The following is a 21,582-nucleotide window of genomic DNA, read 5'->3' on the forward strand; positions in this document are numbered from 1 at the left end:
AAGATAGCATTTCTTTCTAATACTCATCAAAATAAGTAGTGATGATAAAACGAGGAGACCACCTAAATGGTCCCATATGGGACTCTGAAAATTACCAGATGAAAACGTGGCAAGGCAGCAGGCAGATCCCCGGCCCGGGAGTGGCCTTACCTTGTGGGTGAGAGAGTGCTGCTTGAGGTGGTGGATCTGGCTGAACTCCATGCCGCACTCAGTGCACACGAAGGGCCGCACGTTCTGGTGCTTGAGCATGTGGTTCTGCAGCTGGCTGCGGTAGTGGAAGGACTTGTCGCACTCGAGGCACTGGTAGAGGGTGGGGCCCTGGTGGGAGGCCAGGTGGCGCTTGAGCTGGGTCAGGGTGGAGAAGTCCAGGCCGCACTCGACGCAGACGTGGCAGCGGCCACTCTCGTGCTTCACTTCGTGGGCCTTGAGCTCGCTGGGGTAGGCGAAGCCACGGCCGCAGAAGTGGCAGCTGTAGGGCTTGACCTCCGAGTGCAGCAGCATGTGGCGCTTGAGGTGGCTGGTCTGCGTGAAGGCCTTGTGGCAGACCTGGCACTTGTGGGGCCGGGTGCCCTGGTGCGTGAGCAGGTGCGTCTGCAGGTGGCTGGGCTGCTTAAAGAGCTTGCTGCAGTGTGGGCACGAGTGGGGCTTGATGCCGTTGTGGCCCAGAATGTGCGTCACCAGGTTGTACTTGGACGTGTAGGACTTCTCACACATGCGGCACTGCCAGCGCTTCTGGCGGTCACCGGCCTCCACCAGGTAGGAGTCGTCGATCTGCACGTTGATGTCCAGCCGATCCAGCTGGGCCTTCTTGTGGCGTTCCACCGTCGAGCCCGCTGCATCGGCCTCGAACTCGCCGGCCTCCTGCCACACGAAGCCCTGTTCTGACTTGACGGGCTCTGGGGACTCCATGCTGGGGGCCTCGGGGTCGCTCAATGGGGCCAGGTGGGGTGGCTCGAACCCACATTCTGTGGGCAAGGCCTCTGTCCCAGGGAGCGCCATGCTGGGCTCGGGGAAGCCATCCCGGGCTGGGGCAGGGAAGTGAGGGTCGTAGGGGGCCACGTCCAGCTCCGGCCTCGGGGTTCGGGGCAGGTGCCGGAGTGTCCGGGGCTTGCGGCTAAAGGCGCTGAGGTCGATCATCTTGACAGCACTGCTCTGCACCAGGGCCTCACAGCCGCCACTGGCCGCCTCAGCAGGGGCTTCCTCTGGGCCTGCGTCCTTGTCGTCACCAGGCACAGAAACCTCGTACACCTCCTGCTCCTCCTCCTCCACCTTCTCAAACTTGACCTTGGGCACTAGCCGCACAGGGGGCCGCGTCTTCCGCCGGGTGTGCTTCTCAAAGGCTGCCTCCACCTCCAGCACCTCCTCCTCCGCCGGCTCCTCCAAGGCCCGCCCGTTGCAGGCCAGCTGGTAGATGTCAGGGCCTGGTGGCCCGGGCTCTCCCATGGGTGCCCCAGAAAGCTCAGGCCCCAAGTCTGGGTAGAAGGCCTCGGCGCTTATGGTAGCTCCAAAGAGCTCATTTTCGGAGACCAGGCCAAGCACGGCAGCCTGAGCCAAGGACAGCACCACCACGGCGTCCGTCTGTGTCCCTGAGTCCATGAAGCCCTCCATCCCGTGGCGGCTGGCTAGGAGGGCATCGCTGTGGGAGGAGAAACGAGTGTTAATATTGCTGACTCAGTGCCGCGCGGACAGACAGCAGGCACATTCAGCATGGACCAGGGCTTGGCGGTTTTTGGATGTGTCTGGCCTTGAAGTCTTCTCTACTCCTGACTTGGGAACAGGGCACACTTGTAATTACAGGGAGCCATGACTGATTCCCGCTGTGTATCTGACCAGCTCCTCCATCTCCCTGGGAGAACCTGGGTAAGCTCCGCCCCCTTGCTGACCTCAGTCTTCCCATCTGTACAACAGGGAGGTGGGATTTCCTCAGTGGTTTTCAAACTGTGTTCCACAGGTCCTTCAAGAATTCCTTAAAAAGTCTGGGTGCAGTGGCACTCTGGGAGGCTGAGGCAGGCAGATCACCTGAGTTTGGGAGTTCAAGACCAGCCTGGCCAACATGGTAAAGCCCCGTCTCTACTAAAAATACAAAATTAGCTGGGTGTGGTGGGTGCACTGCACGCCTGCAGTCCTAGCTATAGGGGACTGAGGCAGGAGAATCGGTTGAACCCAGGAGGCAGAGGTTGCAGTGAGTGGAGATCAAGCCACTGTACTCCAACCTGGGCAACTGAATGAGACTCTGTCTCAAAAAAAAAAAAAGAAAAAGAATTCTTTTAAAATAGGATTGAAAAATACAAAAAATAAAGAATCTACTATTTAAAAACTGATTTTAAAAGGCTCACCTACCCAAATGTCGTATGTGCTACCTTCTAACACATAAAATGAATTAGGTGCTGAGGCCGATCTCAAACACTGGCTATCACTTGTCAGCCCTGATGCTAAACATCTGCGTCTATCACAACTGGTGGTTGTTTTCCTTGATTAGCTAAATGTTATACATTTAAATATCTAAATTTATACTGATAAAAAAAACCACTTGTATCTGATTTCTATGTGGGAGTTCCATGCCAGATGTGATTGGAGAGAAGGGCTCCTTGACAGCCACCATGTCTGAGACCACCATCTGAACTCAGTGCTCAAACCGGCTCCCAGCTTCACATCCTGTCTCTCATGTAACAGGTGTTTTTTTTTTATTTTTTGTTTAGAAATTGGGTCTGGCTCTGTCGCCCAGGCTACTATGACACAATCATGGCTCACTGCTGCCTCAACCTCCAGCACCCAAGTGATCCTCCTGCCTCAGCCTCCCAAACTGCTAGGATTACAGACATGAGCCTCTGTGCCTATCCTGAACACATCCTTCTAAATAGTGGTAATGTGCCCACCTGCCCAGGTACAAACCCCCAGCCCATGGCCTCTTCCCTCACTGGGACTCCAGCCACATAAGCAAGCACCTGCTCTGTGGAGGCCAGTCTGTGCACCCAAGAGTCTTCCTACCGGGGGCGCCCTTTTCCAAACCCCACTGACCTTTGCTCCGCCCACCAGCCTCCCAGGCATCGCTTGAGGTCCACCTGCTCTGGGGCCTTGCCAGCTTTCCCAGCCTGCCCTCGCACCCTCTCCAGCCCTCCCAGGACTGCAGCGCGCCAGGCAGTGTGCCCGTGGGGGGTGGTGGCCTCCTCTCGGACCTGTACCCCTTGCCCCCGGTTCAGCACCTGGCACATCAGAGGAGGCGGGATGGCATTATTGGGGTGACTCTCGCCTGCCTCGCCTGCTCTGCTCCCAGGGATCCCAACTGACCAACTACGAGCTTCTCCCAGGGCCATGGTCAGGCACATGTTTGGCAGCCCTTCCTCAGGAAACCGGCTCCGGGCAAGGAGTCCCCTCCCCCAGCGCCCAGTGGAGCTTCCCCTTCCTGAGGACGGCTAAAAATACCCCAGACAGGAATTTAGCCTCCTTGAAATGGACACCAAAGATTAAACTATTAAGCTTCGAGTGAGGCTCTCATGGAAGGGATCAGATGAAAGGAAACCTCAGCCTGGGGGTCAGGGTGCATCTGGAATAGGCTGGGGTACTAAACCTGTTTCCAAACCATGCCCCAGCCCAGTGTCCAGCTGCTGGGAAATGCAGTCAGCGAGGACCTCGAGTCCCAGCTCAGTCACCGGCAAGTGACTAAGCAAAGTCACACCAAGCGGCTCAGTTTCCCCATCTGAGAAACCGGGATGAAAACATTTACCCTGGAAGGGTTGAGAGCCCACGGTCCTGACACAGGTGAAGCAGCTTGGTTCATTATAAGGACCTAACCAACTGTTAAGAATCACTATTGGCTGGGTGTGGTGGCTCATGCACTTTGGGAGGCCAAGGAGGGCGGATTACTTGAGGTCAGGAGTTCGAGACCAGACTGACCAATATGGTGAAACGCTGTTTCTACTAAAAATACAAAAATTAGCCGGGTGTGGTGGCAGGCGCCTGTAATCCCAGCTGCTTGGGAGGCTGAGACAGGAGAATCACTTGAACCCGGGAGGCGGAGGTTGCAGTGAGCCGAGATTGTGCCATTGCATTCCAGTGTGGGTGTTGCAGTGGGACTCCGTCTCAAAAAAAACAAAAACAAAAAACAAAAAGAGGAACCACTATTATCTGCCCAGATCTCTGGGGGAAGCCTTTTCTGAAAAAAGCCACAGAGCCAAGAGATGTTTCCATTCTTGGGCCCCAAATTCAGCAAATCTTAAGTGATTGTGAGGACAACTGTGAGAGACAGAACTCATTTGTTCATTTGTACAACAAATAGCTGCTCAGTCCCTGCTGTCCGCCAGGGCTTGTGCTTGGAGACAGCAAGCGGAATGGGGCAGGGGCCCTGCCCCCTCGGGGCCCACCACAGCCACCCCCAGTGCCCTCCAGCTGCTGTCAGGTTCGGGGAGCACACTGGGGAGCGTGGCTGCCTCCTGTCACCACCGTCTGTCTGACGCAGCACCCAGCAGCGTTGTGGGGTTTGGGTAAATGATGTGTTCAGCAGTTTTTGCAAACTTCCCCAAAGGCAGGACCAGAGAAAAGGAGGAACTGAGCGTGGATGGTGAAGCCAGTGCTTCCCCCTGGGCCCCGGATGCTGAGTTCAATCCAGGCTCTGCCGTCTACTAGCCGTGTGACCTCAGGTGATTCTCATCTCTATGGGGGCTCCTGACTCACGGGACAGAGATGAGGATGTCCCTGTAGTTAGTTTCCTCCCCTCTCCTTTCCCCTGCAGCCCAACACCAGGCATCAGCCTCTCCTCCCATCCTCAAGGGCGTGGGCACAAGGAAACAGTTAACGCTGCCTTAGAGGAGAGGGCAAAAACATCAGCCCGTGGGAGCTCAAGTGTGGGTCCCCGCAGTGAGGATGAACATGCAGCTGACCGTCCACACTGGCCCCCTTCTACCAGGGGCCACTCCTTACAGTCACACCAGGACACCAGAGGCAAACCCCTCCCACAGGAACAGGTAGTTTGGACTTGAGAAGGTGCGTCAGTGTCAGGAGCCTGGGCTTGGCTGTGGAAAGGGGCTAGCACAGAGTCCGTCCTCTTGAGGGTTTGTGCCGAAGTGGGGGCAGGGTAGGGGCACAGAGAGGTGCCAGCGACTGACCACGGACTCCGCGGAAGAGATACAGCTTCTCATTACAGAGACTGGCCAGGTCCCCGGCGGGCCACTGAATACCAGAAACACCCTGGGGCAGGGGTGGGTAGTGTGCTCCCCACCTCATGCCCCTCATTGATGGAGGGAGAGCCGGGTCTGCAGCCAGGTCTGTCTGCTCCCGCATGTGGAGGTCACATCTGAGCCCGGCCTCCTCAGCTCTCAGGAGCTGTCCTGGGTCACCAGGGGCCAGCAGGGGGACATTGGCAAGGCCTGGACAAACTGCTTCCTGGCTGGCTGGTGCAGAGCCCCCGCCAGCTGGGGGAACCGGGGTCTTTCCATCTATTGGGAGTCTTCATTGAGCCACTGCCCACCTGGGCAGTGGGGCCCCTGCTTTCTTCCTGGACACTTGGCTGGGTAGAACACACACCACCCTGTAAGAGCTCACTCCGTGGGGCTCAAGGGGCCAGGCCCTGCGTCTATGCTGCGCTGTTCACTGAGGCTGCCAGGCAGGCTCTGTGCGTGTGCACGCCTGCATGTATGTGGAAGGGGCTCAGCTGAGCAGGGAATGTAATTCACCTGCGTTTCGCATGTGTGTTTTGCCTGCCTATCACACACGGAAATGAGGAGTGGGGAGACCGACGTCGCTCTGCTCTTCCTCCTTCTGGGCTGGTGTCTCCTCACCTGCTCTGTTTCCACCTCCCAGGCTAAGCCTTTGTGTTTATGTCCTGGCACGGGCTGTCCAGGGCAGGAAGAGAGCTTGCCAGGTGTGTGTCACCTGTGTGCCAGGGCTGCCCCCACCCACCCCAGGCCCCTCTGTCATCCGCCCGGGGCCCTACGGTGGCCCTCCCTTCTCAGAGCAGGGCCTCTCGCACAGCTTGTGCTGAGGACTCAGAACAAAAGCTCCCCCCACGTCCAGGAGAAAGGGAGTTCAGACTGCCCCAGAGGGGCGCCCACCAGCTGGGATGTGGCAGGGCCTCCTCAGGGTGCCCTCGGTCCCCAGGGTGGGGAGAAAGTCAGTGTGAAAAGCAGGGAAATGGAGACATAGAGGAGCTGCCTGATTGTAGCTGTGCTGGGAGTGGGGGAAGGGAGGCCATATCGGGGAGAGAGAGAAAGAAAGGGAGAGGGAGAGAAAAGAAATGAAGAGACAGGGAAGGCGGGAGGAGGAGCCTGAGTGAGGGGAGGGAGAGAGAATGAAGCTATAGAGAGAAACAAAGGCGGGGGGGGGGGGAGGGGCGTGCAGTGACACAAGGCCCAGGGCTGCCCTATTTCCCAGAGCTGGGCACCTCCACCTCCCAGGCCTCAGGGCCCAGCCTGCCCCTGGGGAGGGAACAAAGGCTCATGGTCTGAGGCCAGGCAGGGGACCTTCCCCACCCCAGCAGGGACGAGGCTCCTCAGAGCTCTGGAATCTCTCACTGTCATCTCTGGCTTTGCCCCACAAACCCTGTGAAGTCTGGGTGGCAAGTCACCTGGCTCCTCCATGTCTCTGTTTCCCCATCTGTAAAATGGGCACAAGAATCTACCTGGACTGTGGAGGCCTGTGAACTTTTGACCCACCTGCCCGAGACCAGGGTCCCTTCCCCAAGCTGTGACAGCACCCCTTTCCTCTCATGGGGACCCCATCACACCCCCGCTCTAGGAGCAGGGGAGGGCCTGGTGGGATCAGGGTGGTTGGTGTCCCCTGGGACACACATCTCAGGGCAGAGAGGGGGTGAAGACACCCAAAGCCTCGTCTGGAGCAACAGGAGCCATTTTGAATGAAGAACCAACAGGACCTTGTGGTCACCTAGGTAATTTTTGACTAACTCCTACCCCCAGGGAGACCTCAAACACCAACTGAAGGCAGGTGTGGTGGCTCACACCTGGAATCCCAGCACATGGGGAGGCCGAGGCAGGCCGATCACTTGAGCTCAAGAGTTTGTGACCAGTCTAGGTAACATGACAAGCTCTCGTCTCTGAAAAAATACAAAAATTAGCTAGGTGTGGCGGCGCACCTGTAGCCCCAGATATTTGGGAGGCTGAGGCGGGAGAATCACTTGAGCCCGGGGGAGGGGGAAGGGCAGAGGTTGCAGTGAGCTGAGATTGTACCACTGCACTCCAGCCTGGGCGACAGGAGTGAAAACCTGTCTCAAACAAAAGTATAGAAATAAAGAAAAAAAAACAACCAACAGACAGAGGTCTGGGGCTTCTACCAGTTCACGCTTGGGCCATCACCAAGCATCCCGATCAGTGTAATTTGAGGACTGTGTCCTCAGGGCCCACTAAGCCCTACTCCCTGAGGCGGCCTCAGCAGTGCCTCGAGCTCATGCTGGAAGGACAGGCTTGGCCTTGAGTCACCAGATTGCTCAGAGACTACAGTCTCCCGTCCTGCAGCCGAACCTCTGACTTTTTATTTATTTATCTATTTTTTGAGACAGAGTCTTGTTCTGTCGCCCAGGCTGGAGTGCAATGGCGCCATCTCGGCTCACTACAACCTCTGCCTCCCGGGTTCAAGCAACTCTCCTGCTTCAGCCTCCCAAGTAGCTGGGATTACAGGAGCCCACCACCATGCCAGGCTCATTTTTTATATTTTTAATAGAGACAAGGTTTTGCCATGTTGGCCAGGCTGGTCTCAAACTCCTGACCTCAGGTGATCCACCCGCCTCAGCCTCCCAAAGTGCTGGGATTACAGGCATGAGCCCCATGCCTGGCCTGATTTATTTTTTTAAGAGATGGGTCTTCTCTGTTGCCCAGGCTGGAGTGCATTGTTTTTGTAGAGGTGGAGTCTTGCTAAATTGCCCAGGCTGATCTTGAACTTCTGGGGTTAAGCAATCCTACCACCTTTGCCTCCCAAAGTGCTGGATGACAGGCCTGAGCTACTGTGCCAGGCCTGAGCCACTGACTTAATGTACATTCACTGAGCATCTATTAGGTGCTCGATTGTGGGTATACGGTAGGGAGCAAATTAAAGTTCTCACTCTTGGGGAAATGACTCTCGTGAGCTCAGTCCACTTGAAGCACCAGGGTCTCTGGGCGGCGGGGGCTGCAGCACTGGGGTTGGGTGGGGACAAGGCTGAGGGCTGGGATCCATGGAGGCAGGTCAGGACCCAACAGAGCAAGAGTGGGGAGAGGGCCCCTCACCCTGGGCCTGGCATTCAAGCTGTCTAGGATGTGGCTCTGGGCCCTTTGCCCCTGGGCCTCCAAGGCCCTGGGGCGGGCTAGGCTGAACCTGGAGTGGGCGGACACGTAACCTGGTGGGAGGGGAGGCGGAAGTTCCAGGCAAGTGCATGGCAATGAAAAACACGCCTGGGATTTCACCGCATGAGGAAACCAGCCTCTTGGTTTCCCCTGTGGTCCTCTCCGCAGGAGGCTTCAAGGGAAACTCTGCTCACATGCGCAGAAGGGAAGAGGAAGCGAGAGCTGGGAGGCCTGTGCGCACCTCGGGAGGCCCCTGGCCACAGTCTCACTTCTGCCAGCCCACAGGCCTCCGCAGCCAGAGGCCCAGGAGTGGCTGCCGGTACAGGGGAGGGGCAGGGGACGCCAGCAAGTCTCTTCCTCCTGGGATCCTCTCTCTGCCTTGCTTCCCCTTTCTTTGTGGACAGAGTCATTGAGCCCCGCCTCTGGGACTCAGAGTGGTGAGGAGCCCTGACGCAGGGCCACTGATCCACAAACCACAGCCTGATGCCACCGTGCCTGGCCCTGATAACAGACAAGGAAACGAGGCCCAGGGAGGGGAAGGGAATGGTCCAGGGTCACAAGGTGAGATGGTGGGGAGGCAAGGACTAGAATGCAGGTCTCCAGCCCTGCAGCCCCCACAGCCTTTTGGTGGGTGGGATGCACTGCCCAGGCCTTCATTTGCTGCCCAGGACAGCTCCCAGGCAGGCTCCACTGCCCCTGTGCCCCTCGCTCACCCATGTTCCCTACCTCGGGGCCTCTGCATAGGCTGACTCCCCTGCCAGGACGGCTCTTCCCTCGAACTGGGTGAATTTCCATCATCTTTGAGGATTCAGTGCAGGCTCTGCCTTCCTTGAAGTACACTAGGGCAGGACAGCCTGAGACCATCACTGTGATGGTCAATCTTAAGCATCATCTTGGCTAAGCTGTGGTGGCTGGCTGTGTGGTTAAACACTAATCTAGACGTTGGTGTGAGGGTATCTTGTAGATGTGACTCACATTTACAATCGGTTGACTTTGAGAAAAGCAGATGACCCTCCATGATGTGGGTGGGCCTCATCCAATCAGTTGAAGGCCTTAAGGGCAAATGTTGACGTTTCCCAGAAACAGAATTCTGCCTCACTCAAGACTGTAACACAAGAATCCTGCCTGAGTTCCTGTCCCACCCCCCCTACCATCTGCCCTACAGATTTTGGACTTGCCAGCCCCCACAATCACAGGAGCCAATTCCTTAAAAGAGACCTCTCCATATATGTGTGTGTATATAGATACTGTACTTCCTACTGGCTCTGTTTCTCTCTAGAACCCTGACTGACATGATCACACTGATTCATAACTGTTTGTGAGTCACCTCCCCACCCCACACACAGCTAGACCACCTCTAGAGGACGACTGCAGGGGAAGAGAGGGGGCCAGTGGGGGAGTGTCTCAAGAGAAAGACACCAGGGTACAGAAAAGGGAAGAGAAGGAAGCTGACAGTCACCCAGGGACCAAGACTGAATGCGGTGAGATGGAGAGGGACACCCTGGCCTGAGAGTTCTGCACACCTCACTCCCAGGACAGTCCTGCCTTCTCCTTGGGGTGGTCTCCAGGCGGCACAGGGAAGGGCCTCTCCAAATTAATTAGCAAGAGCAGATGCACACTCTCAGCGACCCGGCTTTGCCTGGTGAATCAAGCCAGAGGGCCCTCCCCACCCCAAGTGCCTTCTGCCTCGCCTTCCCCTAATGCCAGAGTCTCCAGGAGCTCAGGCCCGAGAGCGCTTTCTCACCTGATGCCCTCCCAGGCAGGAGAGCCCCTCCCACGGGGCCTGCTCTGACAACCCATGCTCTTGATCCATCCCCCAGACCCAGTGCTCCTCTGCCTGACTGGGAGCCACGCCTCTGTGTCCACAAGCCCAGGGCTGAGGTGGGCCTGACTGCCACAGGGTGGCCACTGTGTGAGGCTCTCCCTCCTCCAAGCAGTCACAGTGACCCTAAAGCCCAAGGAAATGATGGGTGGAGCCCCCATGGCAAGGCATGAACTCTTATGAGGCGATGTCTCAGGCACAAACTCTTGTGAAGACACAAACTCTTGTGAAGACAGAAACCCTGGGTCCACAGAACTCCCGAATTGGCATCGTTTGATTAGATGCCAATACTTGGGTCTCACTCTAAACCAGTTAAACCAGACTCTCTGGGTTCAGGGCCTGGACATAGAAAATCTAAAGGCTTCTTAAGTGATTCTGATTCTCTAAATTATTATTATTCTTACTTAGTTTTACTCTGTCACCCAGGCTGGAGTGCAGTGGCACGATCTCAGCTCACTGCAACTCCACCTTCTAGGTTCAAATGATTCTCGTGCCTCAGCTTCCACTACCACGCCCGGCTAATTTTTGGATTTTTTAGTAGAGACGGGGTTTCACTGTGTTGGCCAGGCTGGTCTCAAACTCCTGGGCTCAAGTGATCCACCTACCTTGGCCTCCCAAAGTGCTGGGATTACAGGTATGAGCCACTGCGCCCGACCTCTCCAAATTAATTAGCAAGAGTTGACGCACGCTCAGTGACCTGGCCTTGCCTGGTGAATCAAGCGGGAGGGGAGGGCCCTCACACACCGGGTGCCTTCCTCACCCTTCCCGAATGGCAGCTGCCCCTCTCCCAGCCCTGGACCTCCAAGCACAGGATACCCCCACCATCTAGGGCAGTTCATGAAGAAGCTGAGCCCAGACCTATGGCCTGGCCCTCCCCACCCCCTGAAAGAACTCGAGCCACACAGTTTCCTCTCTTGGAAGCACGGCGGTGCATCAACCTCAGTCCATCAGCCACAAGAGCAAATGCGCAAGGAACACATGAAGGAGTGCCATGGGGTAGAGGGAGGCCAAAACACAAAGGCGCAGAGAGCCTGGGCAAGCGGGGGTGGCAGGGTGGGTGTCCGAGGAGAGCCCGAGGGAGCACTGGCCCCAGAAGGCACCTGGATTCTGGATGGTGCCCGGCCCCTGCCCCTAGCCTGGGGGACCCTCGCTGGCAATCAAGCCCCGTAGCCCTGAGGTGAGTTGGGTGGGCCTCTGGTTCTTATAGACATGAGGCTGCCAAAGCTAACAGGGCGTCAGCTGCACAAATCACTGTGGCAAATGCTGAGCTGCCTGCACAGCCGCATAAAAGCACATGTAGCTTCTCTTTGATGCCAAGCACAGGAGTAACGCACCACCTAGGATTCGAAGTCAACAGGCTCCCAGAAACCATGGGCCTGATCCTCCCACCTGGTAGCTCACATGGCCAGTGAACGCATGCGTGTTTCTTTAGTGCAAGTGAGGGATGCCTAGCTCCCCCGTGGTGGGATGGTAGCCTTGCCGGAGACCCTTGGCTTCAGCCACTTTGGCTGTGGGTCTTGGAATCTTCAACAGCAGGGCTGAAAAGAAAGGAACTTTGGGAACCCTTCTGTCCAATGCCATCATTTTACAGATACGGAAACCAAGACCCTAAGGCCCCTGACCCTCAGTGAGGACTCATCTGGAGCTCTCAATTTTTTTTCCTGTCTCCCAGGCTGGAGTGCAGTGGTGCAATATTGGCTCACTGCAACCTCCACTTCCTTGGTTCAAGCAATTCTCCCCCCTCAGCCTCCCGAGTAGCTGAGACTACAGGTGCATGCCACCATGCCTGACTAATTTTTGTATTTTTTTTAGTAGAGGTGGGGTTTTGCCATGTTGGCCAGGCTGATCTTGAACTCCTGACCTCAGGTGATCCTCCCACGTTGGCCTCCTACAGAGCTGATATTACAGGCATGAGCCACCGCGCCTGTGGAGCTCTTGGCTCCTCGTGTTTCCTTCCATCCATGTCAAACATGGGGCTCACCCCTGAACTCAGGGTCTCCCACCAGAGTGATCGCCTTCCACTGTCTGGGGGCTGTGAAGGTGGGCACAGAGGGTTGTAAGGGGCAAGGAATTTCCACCATGCAACCCACCTGCAGGAAGCATTCTGAGCTCTCAAGAGTTCTGCCACATGGCTGCTCCTTGCCCTAGAATGCTGATAGCTGGTCAAGGGAGAGAAGACTGAAGCAAGCCTTGTGCTTGAACCAGTCAGCCACGACAGCCCATCCTGCTCCGGCTCCCCGTCACCTCCCACTGCTCTTGCGATCAAGCCCAAACATCTCACCAAGGGCCTCCAGAACAGGCCTGGTTGCTCCCTGCCCCGATGACAAGTCCACGGCATGCTGCTGTTCCCTCCCTCCATGGGAAGCCACACAGACTTCACACACATTGTTTAGTAGACCTCGCCCGCACATGGCCTCCTCACATGGTGTCCCCTACCTGGAATGTTCTTCCTCATTCCTCTCCCTTCGGCTTTCAGCCCAGGTGTCACTTCCTCAGGAAGCTTGCCCTGACCCCCGCACCACCCGACCAGGTCTGGACCCCAGGTTCTGAGCTGTCTCCAGGTTCACACTTTTCCTTCCTGGACCTTATTGTAACTTTTAATGATTTGTTAATGATTTATTTGTACAATTACTTCCCTAATAGCTACCATCCCAGTGAGATTCTGGCATCCCAGTTTGATGACACTCTTCCAGGGCAGAGACCCTGCCAGTCTGCTCACCACTGCAACCCTCGCAGAGGTGCAGACAGAATCAACTGTTGCCCTTTCAGAATACCCATATTCAAGTGCAAAGAAAAAAGAAGTCCCTTGCTGAGCCCAGCTTTGGACAGCGGCCAAACAGACTCTGCCCACCTCCTTTCCCTGAGCTTCAGGACCAGTTCCTGTTCCGAGGGGGAGGGACAGTGGGCCTCATGTTTCCCAAAGGTTCCACATCTTCTTTCCAAGTCCAGAAGGAAAGAAGCACGTCTATCCCCCAAACAAGTAACAAGTACACTCTCCTGGACCCAGAGACCACCAGCTTCATGTAACAGGGAAAACAGACAAAACTCAGCTCACAGGTTCAAGGGCACAAAGATAAGAATCAAAGGAAGTCGCAATAGACTCATTCAGTGGGCTTGAACCTCATCAGGCCCTGTGATGAAAGCACACCATTTCTAGTCCTCGGGGCAGTCCTCTGGGATGGGGCGTACCATTTCCATTTTACAGACGTGGAAACTGAGGCAGTCTCCTGCAGGCAGGGTGGAGCAGGCCCCAGCGAGTCGGCCCATGGCGGAGACCCAGCTCTCTCCACCTCAGCTCTCCACAGGGATGGGCTTTCTGGAGGTGTCTTCCTCCCTTGCCAACCTGTTTTCCCACACCGGGGCCTAATTCACACCTGGGAGCCCCTCGTGGCTTCCCTTCCTCCTCACCAAGCCTCAGCAGACCCCTCCTGCACTGAGCCCTCCACCTTCTCCATCCCATCTTCCTCTCCCTCCATTCCTCCCCTCCTTCGGTTTCCGTGGCAACCCCATCCTCCGCTCTGCCACTCCATCCTGCGCTCCCATCTCATCTCTTTCTTCCCTCTTTCATCTCTCCCCTCATCTCCGTGCAGTCCAAATCCCCTCTGTCCTTTGCCTCTGCTCTCTCACTCCCTTTTACTCTCCTTTTATCTCCTTCGGTGTTCTCTTGTCATCTCAGGGCCGCATTTATTTATCTCTTGCTTAAACATAAAAAAGAAGAGAAGGAAGAAAGGAGGGAAAAAGAAACCCCATTCCATCAGCCAGGGCTTCTCCAGTTCAGTCCCAGCCTTCTCTCTCTCAGGTCATCTCCAAAGGTGGCCAGGAGGGAGGAGACAAGCCCCAGAATGGACCCCTGCCTACCACAGGGAAGCTTCTCCATTGACCTCACCTAGGGAAGGGAGGAAGAAACACACGGGCGGGAAGTGTGTGTGGGGTGCTCCCTGGGAGGAGGGGGCATCTCAGAGAGCCTGGCCCTGCTCCCGAGGTCAGGGTAGGGGAGAAGCTGGAGCCCCCTCAGGATGAAGCATGGGCAGGACCTAGCGCAGGGGGCAAGCCAGGTGCAGAAATTCCCCATGACTGGCCCCAGGCAGGAAATCACTGCTGACCGGCACAGTGGCTCACACCTACAATCCTGGCACTTTGGGAGGCCAAGGTGGGAGGGTCACTTGAGCCTAGAAGTTCGAGACCAGCCTGGGCAACATTGTGAAACCCCATCTCTACAAAATATTAGCTGGCCATGAAGGCATGCGCCTGTAGTACCAGCTACTTGGGGGCTAAAGTGGAAGGATGGCTTGAGTCTGGGAGGTCGAGGCTGCAGGGAGCCGTGATCACACCACTGCACTCCAGCCTGGGTGACAGAGTGAGATCGTGTCTCAAAAAAAAAAAGGAAAAAAAAAGGAATTCACTGCTGTCCAGGGAAACCCAACCATTCACTGCCCTACGCGCCTCTTCAGGCCCTACCTTACGCCGTGTGAATGAGACACAGGAGCAGGCCCCAGGCCGAGGCACCCAGCAAATGCTCAGGGGGCCAGCTCCCTCACTCTAAACAGGACGGTGACATTCACCAATCCTCCAAAATTCGCCCTGCCATGTTCCTGAATTGCCTCTGAGTAAAGGAAGCAAAACTCATGGCCTCTCCCACCCATGTCTCTGTGCCCCCGGTTTAAGGCAGAATGAAACCTTGCCAGCTCCTTCTAATTGCTTTTTAGCCATCATTTACTGAGCTCACATTATGAACCAGGCACAAGAGACAGGCTGTCCCAGGGAGACATAATAATAATTATTATTTTTTGAGGTAGAGTCTCTGTCACCTAGGCTGGAGTGCGGTGGCATGAACTTGGCTCACTGCAACCTCTGCTTCCAGGGTTCAAGCAATGCTTCTGCCTTGGCCTCCCAAGTAGCTGGAATTACAAGCACCTGCAAACATGCCTGGCTAGCTTTTTTGTATTTTTAGTAGAGACAGGCTTTCACAATGTTGGCCAGACTGGTCTCGAACTCCTGACCTCAGGTGATCCACCTGCCTCGGACTCCCAAAGTGCTGGGTGATAGGTGTGAGCTACTACGCCCAGCTGTGCGATTGCTACTATTATTGTTCCTGTCATCTGGCCAGGCTGGTGCTGGGTGCTGGCGGGGCGCAAAGATCCCCAGTCTCAGGACCTCATGATTTGGTTAGAAACATGATTAAGAACCACAAAATACTAGTGCAAAATATCAGGTATTTTGCACTAAATAAATGTGCTTTTTAAAAAAACAAACATTGGCCAGGCGCGGTGGCTCACGCCTGTAATCCCAGCACTTTGGGAGGCTGAGGCAGGCGGATCATGAGGTCAGGAGTTTGAGACCAGCCTGACCAACATGCTGAAACTCCGTCTCTATTAAAAATACAAAAATTAGTTGGGCATGTGGTACATGCCTGTAATCCCAGCTACTTGAGAGGATGAGGCAGGAGAATCTCTTGACCTGGGAGGCGGACGTTGCAGTGAGCCAAGACTGTGCCACTGCACTCCAGCCTGGGTGACAGATGGAGACTCTATCTCAAAAAAGCAAAAACAAAAAACAAGAAAAACAAACTTAAGGGATCAGGAATGCTCTTCCATATAAACAGGCCCTTTGGGAGGCGATAAACTCGGGGCATGGGCTGCAGTCTGGCCCCATCACGCACACCTTGGTCTCCTCATCTGTGGCATGGGATGATGGTTCTCACTTCCTGGGGTTGTTAGGGAGTTTCACTGACCGGTTAGACAAATGAGGATAATCTATGGCATTTGGTTGAGTGGAGGGGCCCGGGGATGCCTAGCGGGGTGAGAAGCTGGTTAGGAAGACCCCTTCCCCCACTAGACCTAGCCAAAGATGAGGGCCTGCCCAGGCTGGAGGCTCGGGACGGAGAAGGGAAGGGAAAGAAGGCAGAAGCGCAGCAGGTAGGGAAGGTGTCGAGGTCTGAGGGCAGGCCAAGGGCGTGGCCAAAGCCTTCTTCGTTCCTACGGCAGTGTTATGACTCTTCCCTGGGCCTCCATGCCAGCAGAGCCCCTGGCGGTGGCTGCCTCCCAAAGCCACTGCTGTAATCAACATTTATTTTGCAGTCACCCACACACCCAGATCGAGTACGGATTTATGCCAGGAGGAGTAAAGAATGCCTCTCTCATTCACGTAATGCCTTCGTGTATCTCCGGGGGGGAGGGACAGCTGGTGCAACACAGCAGCTGATAGTGTACACACACAGACATCAGACACATGCGGTCGTCCACACAGGCTATCATCAGAGGCAGGCAGGGGCAGCGTGCAAAGCCATGACTTCCTCAGTCCCCTGACAATGAGACTTTCATGCAGTGAGCCAAGAGGTAGGACCTATTCGAGGAGTGGAAGCTTAGGGACCCACACCTGATCCTGTAGTCCAGCTGCAGGGGGAGATGCACGCCTCAGATGAGAGGTGCAGAGAAGGCAGAAGCCACACGATGGCTTTCCCAACCAGGAGCTGCTGGGTCTGCACATGACCATGAGCTCATGGAGGAGGCAGCCAAGGTGGCCTGTTGGCTGCAGGGTAGAGGTGGGAGGAGAACAGGAAGACAGTGGGACTGGGCAGGAGAGACAGAAGAGGGTCTCAAAGACAGGACTTGGATATCGGAGGGGAGGGTGCCCAAGGTGGTCAGCTCAGCCTAGAGCAGGAATGAGTTTCCTCTCCGACCTGGACCACAGAGGATGACCCGTAGGAGCTTGAAGCCCTGTGTGCAGGGTGGTGGGCTCAGTTAAGTGTCCCAGATGTTGGAATTCAAATGCATGTGTGACCCAGGGCAAAACTAGTGGCCTTAGGAGAGGGGCAATTATAAAACAAGCCAATGGCTGGCTGTGACTCGTGGTGTGAGGGCTTCCGCCCCCTCAGGGCGGGCTATGGAGGCAGGGTGGGGCTCTCAGCCACAGGAAGCTCTAGAATCGACCTGGCCACCTTGCATTGTATTGGGCAAGTTACTTCATCTCTCAGGACCTCTGTTTTCTCAACTGTACAATGGGGATAACAGCTGCCTCCCCACAGGATGCTGGAGAAGATTCAGTAAGATCACGCAAGGGGATATATATGGAGCTGGGGGCTGGCTTCTGAGAAACAGTCAGCTTTCGCTTTTACGCGGCAATATATGTACCCGTACAATGTGAGTCACCCAGGGCCCCCAAACAGTTGGCATGTTCTTACTATCACCAAAAATATCTAAGTCCCATTAAGGAGTGGGGAGAGGATGAACACTTGGAAAAGGTAATGAAATCAGGTGTAAGGAAGGACAGAGATGCTGGGAACGGACCCGGACCCACAGAAGGTTGTAACTCAAGTTCTTGGTCCACATGGGAGCCCCTGGCTTGCCAGGAAATGGGCAGTTTCAACCCTAGTGTCCATGGGGCTGTGAGCGTCCCTTGGGCCCCAGGACCCGAGAAGGACCCTGGAGAGGCAGGAAGGCATCTGCTGTGGGCCTCCAGAAGTCTTGTCAGTCCCTTCTGAAATTTTACAGCGTATCCCTGCCAGCTGGAATGACCCACTCCTCAGCAAACAAACGCAGCTCAGCTGGGTCACAGCAGGAAGGGCTGGGTCCAAGAATGGGAGCCCCCCGACCCTGTGCTGGCCCCAACCCCTGAAACCAAAACGCCCAGGGAGCTTCTTGTGTGAAGCCCACACACACATGTGCACAGCCCAGGGGCAAGAGGCGCCCTCCTCCCTGTGCCGATGCTGGGCTGTGTCCTGGCTCTGAAGCACTCAGGGCCTGCCCTTGGGAGCCTCGGTGGCTTCCCTCCTCCCAATGCCCCCAGCTCTGGGTGCCAGAGCGAAGAAGGAAACACGAGATCTTTTGGGACTCAGAAAGACAGACTGGGCAGGAGAATGACAGGCCTGCTCACACGGCCACAGCCCTCTAGAGTTTACAAAGCCCTTCCCAGGCATGGAGTCATAGGATGCTCCCTGCCAGGTTCTGCACTGGCATCTGGATGGGAAGCACCTGTGTGGGCTCTTATTCCTGATGGCAAAACCCGAAGTTCACACACTGGCTGGCTGCCCTGAGAGTTACAGTGCCAGTCCAGGCCCCGAGAGTTAAGGTGCCAGCCCGGGATCTGAGAGTTACGGTGCCAACACGGGCCCTGAGGGTTACAGTACCAGCCTGGGATCTGAGAGTTACAGTGCCAGCCTGGGATCTGAGAGTTACAGTGCCAGCCCGGGATCTGAGAGTTACAGTGCCAGCCTGGAATCTGAGAGTTACAGTGCCAGCCTGGGATCTGAGAGTTATAGTGCCAGCCTGGGATCTGGGAGCCACAGTGCCAGCCTGGGGCCTGAGAGTTACAGTACCAGCCTGGGATCTGAGAGCTACAGTGCCAGCCTGGGATCTGAGAGTTACAGTGCCAGCCTGGGATCTGAGAGTTACAGTGCCAGCCTGGGATCTGAGAGGTATAGTGCCAGCCTGGGATCTGAGAGTTACAGTGCCAGCCTGAGATCTGAGAGCTACAGTGCCAGCCTGGGATCTGAGAGTTACAGTGCCAGCCTGGGATCTGAGAGCTACAGTGCCAGCCTGGGATCTGAGAGCTACAGTGACAGCCTGGGGCCTGAGAGTTACAGTGCCAGCCTGGGCTAACTTTCAGCAGTGTGTCATTTAGTCCTGATCGCAACCTGTGGCTGGTACTGGTGCCATCACCCTGTTTATAAGGAAACTGAGGCAAAGAACAGTTAATAGCTTTAGAGCTGCTCCTCCAAGCATGGTCCCCAAGCTCTGTAACTGCTTCCAAAGAGATAAGGGTAGCCTTAGAAACTTGGCTGGGTGCAGTGGCTCACGCCTGTAATCCCAGCATTTTGGGATGTCAAAATGGGTGGATCATTTGAGATCAGGAGTTTGAGACCAGCCTGGCCAACATGCTGAAACGCTGCCTCTACTAAAATGAAATGCAAAAATTAGCTGGGCACCTGTAGTCCCAGCTACTCGGAGGCTGAGGCAAGGGAATCACTGGAACCCAGGAGGTGGAGGCTGCAGTGAGCTGAGATCACGCCACTCCACTCTGGCCTAGAGGCAGAGCAAGACTCTGTCTCAAAAAAAAAAAAAAAAAGAAAGAAAAGAAAGAGACTTGTATAGCAATGTGACAACATGGCAACATTGTGACATCTGAGCCAAGCTGACAGTATTAGTCTGTGAAGCTTAGAAATAATAGTTAAAAAAAAAAAACAAAAAAAAAAACACCAGATTTTGAAGCACGAGTTTCGATCCAGACTCTAGAGTGGAAGGCCTGACGTCCTCTGCCACTTCCCAATGGCAGGACTCTTTCTCCTCACCAATGTGGGGCGGTACCAAGAGCACCTGCCTTACCAGTAAAAATATGTAAAGTGCTGAAAGCAGAACCTGGCACGCCTATGTTGTTTGCTGCTATTATTAACATTCGGCAGCTCGCCTGGGGCCACACAGTGATTTCTGGAGGAGCTGGACTCCTTGGTGCCAGTTCTTAAGGGGGAATTGACTGTCAGGTCCCCTGCCACCCGGGAAACGGGCCCCGGAAACACACTGCCTCTAAAGCCTGTTCACAAACTCAGACCCGGCCCCTTTCCATCTCTAGGCCAGGGCAGCCGTGGGTGGGTGGCAGGAGATATTCTTGCCCAAACTGGAAAAACCTGATGGCCAGGCAGGCCTGCCCTGGCAGCTTCTGGGTTGCCAGCAGTATCCGAGAAGCAGGTGGGGCTAGGCAGAGCAGTGGTGGCCTCCTCCCCTGCCCCCAGGCTCAAATCTCTATGGAGCCTGCCCCAAAGCCATTTCAATTCCCCTCCTGGAGCACAAATCCCAAATACCCCTAGAGAAGCAGACTCCCTGCTACCTTTTACCCTCAGCTCAGAGGACAGCCTTTTCCCCAAGGCTTTTGGAGCCCAGACCCTCCTCCTGGGGAGCAGGTGTTAGCCACCCAAGCAGGGGCTCAGCACTGTAACGTGGGGCTCAGACCCCAACTGACTTCTTTCTCCACCTGGGTCTGGCCACTACGGGCAAGTGGCCTCACTGCCCCCACCTGCCTGGGTGTCTGGCTTGGTCATTAGCCCTTCCTGCTCATGCTGTCCTTCGTACCTGGCACTGACTTGTCCCTCCACCCTCCTCCACCCTGCTCTAGTCTACCTGGGGGAGAATGTGGCCCCTTCCCTGAGGCCCTGTGCTCTGCGGGGCAGGGATGGGGCTCCCCTTTGTATGAGGCTTTACAGTTTACACAGCACTTGCCTGTGAGCTGCACTGTTTCCATTCTACATTCTACATCTGCTAACAGCACATGCAAATCACACTTCAGCAAACATTCCCGAAGTGCCTACTATGGGCCAGGCACTGCCGGGTGTGCGGGAGCAAGGGCACACGGGGTCTGCCTTGGGAGGGTCCCGCCGGCCACATCTCCAGGCCTGATGGTTTGAGCCAGCACACCTGGGCCTGGAGCCCTCATCTCACTCACCTCTCGGGCCTCAATCCGAGAGGCAGCTTCCTCCTGCAGGGAGCCCTGTGTCCCCCCAGAGACCATGGCTTTTCCTGGGGCCCCTGGGAACCCTGGCTAGCTGGGAGCCCCATAGGCTTTCTCCCCTGTAGCCCTGGGGGACCCAGAGTGTGAGCAGTCCTTTCTTCTGTGCTCTGAGGAGGCACTCAGGGTCTTCCAGCCCGCAGCCCGAGGTGCCCCTTCTGCAGGGCAGAAATGTGCCCAGACACACAGGCAGGCCTCCCGCAGAGACCCGGCCCCTGCTCCCCTCGTCTCTTCCCACTCTGGCCTCCAGCCTGACGCCTACATGCACGCGGTTTCCCTGCCTGCACCATGGCCCACTGCAACCCTGGCAATGTCCAGTTTCTTGTTTTCTCTCCACCCACTGAACTGGGGCCAGATCTGCGTCCTCAATCACCTCCTCAAGCTCCGTTCTATGACATGGGTCCCCTCCACCAGAGCTCAACTGTCCTCTAGAAGGCAGCAGCCCTTCATCAAACACAGAAGCTTTGAGCTGGGCTTCCCCCTCCTCTGGCAGCAGCCACGCCACCCTCCCTGGGCTCACAGGCCACACGCTGCCACCCTCTGCGTGGGCTCACTCCCTGGCCTCCTGCATCCCACAGCCCCCTGGGCTCAGGCCTGGTTGAGTCGGCTCCCTCAGAGAAAACACCTCTTATGGCTTCTGCCCTCACCTCCCCAGGCCCGCAATGGTTCCTAGACGGCAAACCTGTGAGCCGTCACTATCTCGTGTCCTTGAAGCCATCCACCATGTCCAGCTTCCTTCTTTCTGCTGTTCCAGTTGACCAGGCTGAAGCTGAGAGGTCATTCTAGAGTGACTGAGGTTTTGCAAGGCTTTTCTGCCTGGCCAACACAGACGGCACACCATTCTGTCTGTTAGAGATGATAAAGACAAGGCTCCACCCTCCAGCAGCCACAGTAAACAGATGATTACCTTTGTGAGGTGAGAGCTGTGACACACAAGTCCCAGAAGATGGATAAAGAGAGGTGTGATTAAATCTATGTGGAGGATTCCAAGGGGGAGGT

The 21,582-nt window shown here is 55.9% G+C and overlaps 1 protein-coding gene across 4 annotated transcripts in view; it reads right to left on the reverse strand.

Moving 5' to 3' along the window:
- The window catches only part of ZNF710 (zinc finger protein 710), an 83,392-nt gene that overhangs the window by 13,212 nt on the left and 48,598 nt on the right, over positions 1-21,582 (reverse strand). For all 4 annotated transcript variants that reach the window (XM_032263851.1, XM_032263852.1, XM_032263849.1 and 1 more), the window contains exon 2: positions 151-1,636. In XM_032263851.1, coding sequence (XP_032119742.1) covers positions 151-1,608 — 1,458 coding nt within the window. In that variant the 5' untranslated portion in view covers positions 1,609-1,636. The remainder of the gene's footprint in view (positions 1-150; positions 1,637-21,582) is intronic.

This window comes from Sapajus apella, unplaced genomic scaffold, assembly GCF_009761245.1.
Source record: "Sapajus apella isolate SASKATOON/1434 unplaced genomic scaffold, GSC_monkey_1.0 scaffold139, whole genome shotgun sequence".
Classification (NCBI taxonomy): domain Eukaryota; kingdom Metazoa; phylum Chordata; class Mammalia; order Primates; family Cebidae; genus Sapajus; species Sapajus apella.